A 10442-nucleotide genomic window follows, 5' to 3' on the forward strand; every position below is an offset into this window, starting at 1 on the left:
TTCCAGGTTGCTTCTCTCCTTGATTAGTTTCCACCCATTGTTTCTTGTCCTGCCCTCTGGTGCTTTGGAAAAGAAGTTGACCCCCTCCACTTTGTGGCAGCCTCTCAAATACTGGAATACTGCTATCATGTCTCCCCTAGTTCTTCTTTTCTCTAAACTAGCCAAACTCAAAGCTTGTAGCAAACCGTTCTTCCTATGTTTTAGTCTCCAGGCCTTTAATTATCTTAGTTGCTCTTCTTTGCACTTTTTCCTAAAGTCTCAGCATCTTTTTTGTAATGTGACCAAAACTGGATGAAGTATTCCAGGTGTGGTCTTAGTATGGCTTTATAAAGCAGTACTTTATAAAGTGGTACAATGAACAACTAAGCTAGTCATTCCTATTAAAGCATATCAAATTGCTTTTGGTTAACTATACTTGCTAAACCTGCTGGCTCCTTCAGGGGGCCAGTGCATTATTTTTTAAATGTTCCCAAATTATTTTCTCAGTATGGATACCAAGATGGATGATTGGTCATTGCCATGGTCCTCTTTTTGGTGTTTTGCTGTTCTCTAAACTTCTGGCATTACATCTATTCTTCATTAATTTTGAAAGAAAAGACACTGAAATATATGCAAGCTCTTCCAAGAACCTTGGCTGGGATTAGACGTATCCTGGACACATCAGTATGCTTACAATAGTAACTAACTAAGTTACCACCCCCTTGAACACTTGCTTTAGTTACATTCATTTGAACCCAGAAGCCCTTGGGGGAGTCTGAAATAGAGTATATTATATTATCTCCCCAGTGTGGAGTCCTTGGTACATTATTATCATGTTACCTAGGCAGGTAATGAAATGTCTATAAACAACCAAGCTCAGAGCGCACCAAGGATTCCAGAATTCAACCCTGAGCTATATACAATATATTCTCTTCTACTGCAATATTTCCACATTCTCTATTATTATCTTGCCATCTTTTTTCAGCAGCAAGCTCAGTCATTACATTTACTTTCTTTTGCTAGTCACAAATTTCTCTCCAAACCTAATAAGATTTCTGGCTCTTATCAAATTACATTTTAACATCTACTTTCTCACACACAATAAGCATGACCAAACTTTAAGCAGGTTTAATCCTATTTAAAATTTGAAGATATTTTAAGATTTAGTATCTGTAAATATATTTAGCAATAAATCTTATGGAATGTGATTTACATTCAGGTATATTAGCGTAAGTTTATATCTTAAGATATATACGTATTGTTGAATGGTAATTTTTCCCTAGCACTTTTTCGGAATTCAGCAGTTTGAATGCAAAAGGAATTGCTAGAAACGTTTTTAAAAACGGCATAAATTGTTATAAAATCTGTGACAGGTGGAAGATGCCATTAGTTAGCAAGACCAAGTTAACAATTCTGTTGTAGTCTAGCAAGTTCAAAAATGAGCAGACTGGAAAAGAGATGCAATTTATCCTACCCTTGACACTGTAGGAGAGCTGCACGATAGCCAAAAATCAGGAGTCTGGTAACACCTTTTCAGACTAGCAAATTTTATTAAGAGGTATAAACTTTTGTGAAATACAACTCACTTCTTTATATGCTTGGAATGGCTATTCTAATACAGAATTTAAATTGGAATGAAATAGGGTGGCAGGGAGGGGACAACAGGGCAGTTTACTTACAAATTTATAAAGGCATTGTGACTTTGGGCAGCATACAATAATAAAACAAAGAATAAAAACAAAAGAAAAATAGACATATAGGGAAAAACCCACATGTTCTAAAGGAGTCATATAACACACAAGGGTCTGTACCACTCCAGCCCAGGACCCATGGGAAAAGCCAGTTTTTAAAAGCTCTTTTTAACAAGGACTTGGGGCGAGGCTGTGGGAGGATATTATTACAGAGGGCAGGTATAGTGACCAAGAAGGTATGTTTTGCAGGTTCCATCTAATGATACTGTTAATGGCTATGAATGTGACAAATCTGTTTGATCATAAAGCATGGGCGGAAGCCACAGAAAAGTCTCTATGTCGTGAGATCTTTTTATGCAATAACTAGCACAATGAATTTACTTGAAAGCCTACCAGTAACCAGTGCAGCTGACAAAGCAGGGGTGTTGCAAGAGTATGCCCATAATTGCTTAAGTTGTTGCTATATTCTGGATCAGTTGAAGTTTTTGATGGTCTTCAAGAGCAGCCCCATTTAGTGTACACTGCAATAATCCATAAGAAGTGAATGAAGCATGAGTGCTTGTCAGAAAGGCCTCTAGGTCCAGGAAATGGTGCAATCACAGCATTATATGAATTTCTACAAAGGCCATCCATAGCTGCCATCTGCTTGAGCTGGAACTGTGAGTCCAAGAAGATCCACAAATTGTGCAACATGATGAAATGGATTCCCACTTGGACCTAACGATGGAACATCTCCAGTTCCAACATCCGCAGCCGCTTGGTCTTGCTACAGTTGAATCAGAGTATCTTCCTCCATATACACAACCAGATAGCCTCCAAGTATAGGTACGAGACTTTGATTTCTGTCAACCTTGGGTTGAGATGTACAGCTTAGTATTATCACAAAACCGATGGTATCTGACCCCGAACCAATTCATGATCTCACCCAATATTGTCAAGCAGATGTTAAAAAGAGAGGAAGAGTGCTCTAACTTGGGTGGGTTGAATAACTCTTCATCTTCCTCCAATAGTGCTCTAGGTGGCTCATTTGGCATTTCATCTCCTAAGTGCCCTGAAAAATCAAAGCACACCTCAGGATTCATGCACAGTGAGAGGCTGCACTGGTGTAATCTGTTCTAAGGCATTTGCCACATGTCCATTTCAGCCAGTCAGCAAATTTTCAGCCAAATTATCCATCAGATCCTTACCTCCCAACCTCCCTCTATAACTTGTCAGGGTTTATTAGTTGCCTTGGATGATCTAGTTCAGGCATATCAAACTGCCGGCCCGCGGGCTGCATGCGTCACGATGAAACCACGCCCACCCCATTGCCAGCAATGGGGAAAAAGTCACGATATGTCGTGCGACGCCATGTGACGTTGCGAGTTTGACATGCCTGGTCTAGTCTAATAGATTCCACTTCCTGTTTTGCAAGGGGTACAAAATATAAAACAATCAGAGCATATGTCCCCAGTAATAGACTGATGATAATGTCCACAACACTCAGATCAAGTAGTAACTTCCCTGAAACAAAAAGTAAAGACCTCTGATGTGCATCAGGATTTTCATGGCAAGTCAGCTTGACAGCTGCTATAGACTGTCCATGACTGGAGAAAGGTTGAAACCACCAAAGATTATGAGCCTTGGAGACTCCACCCCCCCAACTGACCAAAGGAATCCAGTCACTATGCAGCACAAAGGCTGCTACATCTACAAATCTTCTGCTCAGTGGAGCCAAACTTCAACCAAAGGGTCTTACTCTAGTTATCTGCAGTTTTTTCAGAAATTGTATGTGAGGCAAATTACAAGTACCTATCAATTAACAATTATTTCAGACTATCTCAGTAGATCTTAACACAATAGTTTTTAATAAATCACAATTAGATTCCCCCCAACTTCTGTCCAACCTTGACAGTGATTTCAGAAAAAAATAACATCAGGAATAACTACTTTACAATTCTTTAACTTTACGATTCTTTGACACTAACATAATGTGTTCATCATACCCAATCTCCATAAAGAGGTTATTTTTGATACACTTTTAACCACCTAGCTGCCTAATAGACGATAAAGGTTCTCCATCCTATGTGATTTGTTTACATCAGATAATCTTACTGGCTTTATCAGAAAGATAGGCTTAAAACATAGCTATGATACACAAAAATGTTATACACCAGTGACAAATCAGAAATGATGGAATATATTAACAATGTTATTAAACAAAACTGGGCTTCCTTGATACCAGAAATCATTTCCCAAGTAGCACTGAAATATCATTCTGCAAAATATGGTGTGCTGGCAGGCAGGTGGGCTTGTTCTTACCCAGATTAGTGGACAATATTATCATATTGTACAATAGCAGCTTGTTCACTTGGATGACTTCAGGTTTGTAACAGCCATGCCCACTAATAGGGATGCAATAGTTAAACCCTGGGCTATAACACGGGCCCTCATCATCATCTGGGATTGCTTGGGTTTATTGTTTATGAAGCAGATGAGTCCATAAGTCAAAATTCCAGCTGTACCAAGGCAGCCTGGAGTAGAGGGCAGAAAAGGAAACAAAGAAATTTTGTTACAGAGGCTTGGGCTATCTCCTGAATAAACCACCAAATCTTTTCATTTGAGAGCTCCCAGTTCTGTCAAGAATTTTTGGTTCATTGACATTTAGTTCTCACATAGTAAAAGGGTAATAAAAGATCTAAACATAGGTATTTAGCTAGGACATTCTTTTCCATTCCCTCACACCAGGAAAAACTTAATTTATACCACTTTTACAGCTCATGTTTCTGTTAAGGACCAACACTGATTTGATTTTTTGTTTTTCAATGTTAGTATTTTCCTGATCAGTCTCGATTCTCAGGGACTGGTGATTACTTTTTCTTTCTCAATAATTTCTATGCTGTTTGATACAATAAAATCAATCAAATTTGGCAACTTGAAGATGTGTGGACTTCAACTCTCAGAACTGGCTGGGAATTCTGGAAGTAGAACTCCACACATCTTAGGGTTACCAAGTTTGGAAAACATTGAGCTAAATGATGAGGAAAAATTAAGCAGGACTTGTTTTCTCGGGAACCCTTTAGGACCTCGTGATTGAGACCAGAAAAAAGGCATTTCCGATGGCTGGCTGAATTCGGAGCCATTAAGGTCTGGAATAATCTTTTTATTCCTTCCAGGGTTGGGCTTTTAGTATAAAATCCTTTTTGCTGTTTTTCGCATTTTAGATATCTTTTGACTGCTAGGTTGTTTTTCCAGCTGTTTATTTCACCGTCATCTTTTATTTCACTATTCAACACTGCCTAGAAGGTGGGAACGGACAGGCAGATGAAATATTTTAAAGAAATAATGCAATACTGCACTGCTTTCCCCCAGAGTCGCGCTGCCCGACCTCCACCAATTCGCTTGCTATTACTACTCGACTAGAGGAATATTCGCCCAGGCTCACCGAGGGGCACAAATGGATTCTGGCGGAACTTGCGCATGAACTTGCTTTGGAAGCGTTCGGTCTCGCCCCGATAAGAAGTCGGAGTAAAGCCTTCAATAACCGGGGCTCGGTAGGGATCAAATGGCGGCGGAGGACTCTGAGCCATGGCAGCTCTCGCCAGATGCAGACGCGCAAAGGTCACCTCTCGATTCGCTCTAGCGAGGCGCGACTCTTCCTCTATCGCTAAAGGAGGTCTCAGGCGCCGATGCCAGCCAATCGTGCTTTTCACATGAATCTGGGAAATGATTCCCTCCTCCGCTCTGGCACTCTGGGAAGCGTAGTTCAATTTAATGCATCTCGGCTATGCTGACCGAACAGGCAGAACTACCAATCCCATCTGCCATTGCGATCATTGGTCCGGCTGATGCTTCGGCTGCGACAGTAAGGGCTTGAGCGGGGAAGCGCGTGGCCCTTTTAAGTTGGTCTCGAGAGCTGCAACGATGCCGAAAGCCAAGCAGAAGCAGCGTCGGAAGAAGTATAATTATAACGTCAACCGCAAAAAACTGAACCGGGCTTCCCGCAAGCGGTCGGCCCCTCGAATAAAATGGTGAGTAGGGAAAAGTGGCTGTTCAGTCATTATTTGGAAACGAGCGTCGGTTTAGATACGGTATGAGGGCTCGTGCCTGTCGATCATTTGAGACGTCTGGAAGGGCTGCATTTGCACGACGTGCTTGCCAATACTTCAGTTATTTAGGATTTATTCAGCCATTTCTGCGTTTCCCACATACCTTGAACCAACCGTAAGGTCTGGACTGATTTAACACGCCAGGCTAAAATGCGGGAGGCTGGTTCGTGGTTCGTCTGACCAGTTTGAGCATCGCTCCCGAAGCCATCGAATCCTGCTTTCTCTACACCAGTGTTTCTCAACCTTGACAATTTTAAGGCATGTGGACTTCAACTCCCAGAATTCCACAGCCAGCATTAGGTAGATTATAAATTAGTATAGTTGTAATACTTTATTTGGAGTTAAAGGGGTGTGTAGATTGTTAGCATTATAATTGTTTTAATTGGATTAATGATTGTAGAAGAATTATGGAAATGTGAACTTGATCCTGTATTCAGCTCCGGGAAGCCGAGGAGGGTATGGGGGGAAAGCTAAAGTTAATGTATTGTGTATATTGGAAGATGTATATTTTACAAAAAATAAAAAAATTAAGAAGAAAAAAAAAAAGAAGTCCACATGCCTTAAAATTGTCAAGGTTGAGAAACACTGCTCTACACAGTAATAGCAGCGCCGCCTCTGTTTTAACTAAGCTTTGAAACAACAACAACAACAACAACAACAACAACAACAACAACAACAACAATAATAATAATAATAATAATAATAATAATAATAATAATAATAATAATGGTGTTGGCGAGATCGTCTTCAAAACCTGTCAACATGGGTTTTGTTCCCAAAACAACCCAGTGTGTGTGTTTCTTTGGATTATATTATCCGCTAAAAAGGGATCTGGATAGTTTGGAGTGGCTAAGGACAGGAAAATAATGCATTATAAAAACTGCAGCAACATAAACCACATGTCCTCATTGTAAAATTAAAACTATAAAGCCTACATCCCCGTTGTCTCACTTTTCCTTCCCTTTTCCTCAGTTGCACACTAAGTAGCTGCTCCTTTAATCCTGCATTTTCTCCGTTTTCTAGATAACTACTCCTATTCAACTATCTCCCCACGGAGATTTCAATCATGGAATGCAGTATATTGGTTCAACTTCTGATTCTTTTAGTTATCTATGATGTCTATTCCATGCTAATTTCCCCTGGAAAAATACTGGTGGTTACAGAGCTTAGGGCCAAATGATCATTAGAATGAAGAATTGATAAAATGAAGAATAACATGAAGAATGGCAGAATTAGATTTGGTTAAAAAAACATATAGAATGAAAATGACTCAACTCAAGTTACGGCAAGTGCTTCATTATCATTGCTATAACAATTCCTTTTCATGTATAAAAAAGGTAAAATATTCAAGAAGATGAGTAAGTTTTTTAAAAAAATAATGAAAATGAAACCAAATTATGCTAAAGAAGATTGCCTCTTAATGATACTTGAAATATCTTTAGACAGATATGTTGAAATACAAGATTTTTTTAGGCACTAGACAATTGTACAGGATCAGTTGTTAGGTAGAGTTGAGATAGCTGCCATAGACAGCCCATTTTATATGTCATGAAATACCAGCAGATTGTCATTTAAAGCAGAGGTCCTCAACCTTTGGGCACCAGGGACCTGTTACCTGGAGAGAGGTTTTTCCCGTGGACTGGAGGGGGTGTGGTTTTGTGTGCTGCTTGCATCCCACAGATGGGGCTTTGCTTGTTTGTGCGGCCCGGTTGCTAGCATGCTGCGGCCTGGTACCGGTCCATGGACCGGGGGTTGGGAACCCCTGATTTAAATGTGCTTTTCCAGTTGGGGAAAGAGGGGCACATATAGATTTGAGGTTTTCAGCATCAGATTAACATTCCAGTGCCCAGTGCACTTGAATTGGGGGAGAGGGCTGCCATTTGTTGCTTTGTTTTGTATGCAAAAACTGTCTTGATTGCAAAAGTGTAGTCATTATTATTGAAAAGAGAGGAATCTCTTCAAGATTACATAGCGTTGATGCTCTGCTTTATCTCTCTCTCCCCCCTCCCCATTTCTCTTCAGTGCTCAAATCCGACATGCCTGGGATAGCACCAAATCAGTTTCTAAGAATTTGGCAGAAATGGGCCTGGCTGTTGATCCAAACAAGGCAATTCCCATTCCAAAGGTTAGTCCTGTATGAATTCCAAGTTACCACTTGAATGTTGAATGAAAAGTATAAATCAAGTTTATAATTTAAGAGCTTGCTCTATTTATTTGATTGTTGTTCCAGGAAGACAGTAATTGGAAAATGAAAATGGCATAACTGGTTAAAAAAGTACATCATGAAAATGTTTCTCTAGAATTTTTCCAGTAAATCTCAGATAGTATTGGTTAAATATAAAGTATGCATGAGAAATACCATTGTAACTAAACTGTCATTAATCCAGTTTTTGGTTTAGAAGTAAATTCTTCTTTTGCCCGACTATCTCACTTTTTAGGAAATTGAAATAGTTGAAGAGCTATTTCCAAATCTTGGCATTTCATTTATTCACTTAGTGCCCTCTGGTGCTGACATCCATAGCTATCCTGAGAAATAAATGGTAGAGTGCTAAAGACTTATAAAATAGCTATCTCTATTTGCATTATATAATAATTTGAAACTATGTGATGTAACACTGCATCCAATTAGATACCAAAAGAAAGTTACTGATCCTTTTAAGTATTTAAAATGTGTTAACCATTGGTATAAAATGATAACGTTGGGGTTAAAAAAAATACAAAATAATTCCTAGCTGCCTTTTTGTATGATGTGAGTTGTCATGTCTTTTAAATTACAGGGTATGAAAATGGATATCGATGGACAAGAGGCAGAGACAAAAACCATTAGGAAGCCATATGTAATAAATGGTGGGTATTACTTCATATTGGCAGAGTGTGACACAGATGTCATTCTTCATAGGGAGATCCTTCATTAGAAGTCTTGCTATTCCAATTAAGTGCAGTTTTCTTTTCTTCTTGCTTATTGTCAAATGTAGCAGATATTCAAAAATTTTGGGTGTGGTTTTGAATACGAACTGTATTTTATAATCAGTTTGATAATAATTAGAAATTAGGGTGAGAGTTTAACATGAATACATTGTGTCTGCTGTTATGAAAATAATGCATCTTTTTTCAAACAAGCCTGGGCATGTCTCCTATTGGAGGAAAGAGATGTGACTTCCATGATGTAATGGTTGTGTAGAGCTATTCTATTTCCACAAAAGGTGGTTTCACAGTCTGCAAACATTTCTTAATACCTTCTTGCTTTCTTTTCTTTATGCCCAGAATTGGAATATGAAGCCAGCTTCCCAGAGAAAAAATCCGAGACCCTCTCCACAGACCTTATTGACTACGTCAAACACATGATTCAGAATCATGGTGAAAATTATAAGGTAGACCTTCTGATTCTTTTGGCCTGAGATAATTTTGTAATTATTTTCATCTGATATTATTTTGTTTAACTGCAATACATCGTTAGAAAATGATATGAAAATCAGATCAGATAATCCCAATTATAATAGTTAGATTTTCAAAGTGAGAAGCACTGGCTGTTACTACCACATCATGCCAGTCTGTTTGCCTCCTGCACTGGCTTCCAGTTATTCCAAGGACAATTCCAAGTGAGTTTTAATCTGCAGATGCCTTTGAAACAGCTTGGCCGGGTGAGATCTCCTCTCACAGGCGAGTAAGTATTTAAAACAGAAGATCTTTTGAGTACTAACGTTTTCCCTAGAGAGACTTTTCTGGATCTTTATTTTCCTCCCACATTTTTAGAAACTGTAGTCAGATCTGGGCATGAGTTTTAATATGAATGACTTTCATAATTGTTAAGTCTTGTATTTATTTATAGAGTAGGATTATTGATACATTATGTATTATGTAGGCAGCTTTAGAAAATGATTTGTTTCCTCTGTTTGCCCATATTGCTTTGTACAGTGTTTCTTGCTTGACAAAATGTACGATTTTTCTGAAATGGACATTTGAACTGAAGTAAGAAATCTAGGGCCTTTCAGATGGTTTGTACTGGAGTTCTTATAATCCTTTGCTGCAGGCAGAATTCAAAATATCTGGAGGGCAACTAGTTCCCTCCCCATTCTGTAGGAAATTGCATCCAGCATCTGAATCTACCTTTTTTTTAACTGCAGTTCTGTGGCTATATTTGCTTTATGTACAGCCTCTCCTTGAGACTTGATGTACTGCTTGCTTTCTGGGTGTGGGGACTTTCTGAAACTATATGTTGATATAAAACTGCTTCTCTGTTAATTTATACTTTAATTTATTGCCTAGGCTATGGCTCGTGATGAGAAGAACTATTACCAGGATACACCAAAACAAATAAAGAGGAAGATCAATGTGTATAAACGCTTCTATCCCGAGGAGTACCAGACATTCATTGCATCTTTACGGCAAGAAAAAATGGAGCAATAATTATGATGAGGATAATAATGCTGAATCATTATTTCATCTGCTGACATGGATTTAAGTAACTGGGATTAAAAAACTGATACTTGAATTACATAAAGTATTGCCTTCTAAAAAGAGATAAGAAAATACAGATGCAGTGTATAAAATTTCACTCAGCTTTTAGGTTTATTTATTTCTCTGATGGTTCTTCAAGGCAAAATAACTCTTAAAATGGCAAAATATGATTTTACCTTGTAGAGATCTTGGTTGACATAAATGATTTCCCTAAACCTAGTGTCAA

General features: G+C 38.7%; 2 protein-coding genes across 3 annotated transcripts; one reads left to right on the plus strand and one right to left on the minus strand.

Annotated features, from left to right (window-relative positions):
* Positions 1-1516: 1516 nt before the first annotated feature.
* Positions 1517-5305, minus strand: HIGD2A (HIG1 hypoxia inducible domain family member 2A). Of its 2 annotated transcripts, XM_015821529.2 has the most exons (3): positions 5095-5288; positions 3972-4183; positions 1517-2721 (listed from the first exon to the last, which is right to left on the minus strand). In XM_015821529.2, the coding sequence occupies exons 1-2, from the start codon at positions 5237-5239 to the stop codon at positions 4017-4019; spliced, it is 312 nt and encodes a 103-aa protein (XP_015677015.1). In that variant the 5' UTR covers positions 5240-5288; the 3' UTR covers positions 1517-2721; positions 3972-4016. The 2 variants fall into 2 exon arrangements, with proteins under 2 accessions (XP_015677015.1, XP_015677016.1); XM_015821530.1 differs by lacking the exon at positions 1517-2721 and having other exon boundaries at positions 3499-4183; positions 5095-5305.
* A 205-nt stretch (positions 5306-5510) lies between these two features.
* On the plus strand, positions 5511-10313 carry NOP16 (NOP16 nucleolar protein). Its single transcript, XM_015821531.2, has 5 exons — positions 5511-5680; positions 7781-7883; positions 8536-8605; positions 9023-9129; positions 10025-10313. Exons 1-5 carry the CDS (start codon positions 5574-5576, stop codon positions 10163-10165), a joined length of 528 nt encoding a protein of 175 aa, XP_015677017.1. The 5' UTR covers positions 5511-5573; the 3' UTR covers positions 10166-10313.
* The last annotated feature ends 129 nt before the right edge of the window (positions 10314-10442 follow it).

This window comes from Protobothrops mucrosquamatus, unplaced genomic scaffold (assembly GCF_001527695.2).
Source record: "Protobothrops mucrosquamatus isolate PMUCROS unplaced genomic scaffold, P.Mucros_1.0 scaffold1341, whole genome shotgun sequence".
NCBI lineage: Eukaryota > Metazoa > Chordata > Lepidosauria > Squamata > Viperidae > Protobothrops > Protobothrops mucrosquamatus.

Excerpts from the sequence above, each read along its gene's own strand:
- NOP16 (XM_015821531.2), top strand. The coding sequence starts at position 5,574 with ATGCCGAAAGCCAAGCAGAAGCAGCGTCGGAAGAAGTATAATTATAAC. Across the intron at positions 8,606-9,022 it reads GAAGCCATATGTAATAAATG|AATTGGAATATGAAGCCAGC; the intron begins GTGGGTATTACT and ends CTTTATGCCCAG. Across the intron at positions 9,130-10,024 it reads ATCATGGTGAAAATTATAAG|GCTATGGCTCGTGATGAGAA; the intron begins GTAGACCTTCTG and ends TTTATTGCCTAG.
- HIGD2A (XM_015821529.2), bottom strand. The coding sequence starts at position 5,239 with ATGGCTCAGAGTCCTCCGCCGCCATTTGATCCCTACCGAGCCCCGGTT. Across the intron at positions 4,184-5,094 it reads GAATCCATTTGTGCCCCTCG|GCTGCCTTGGTACAGCTGGA; the intron begins GTGAGCCTGGGC and ends CCTCTACTCCAG.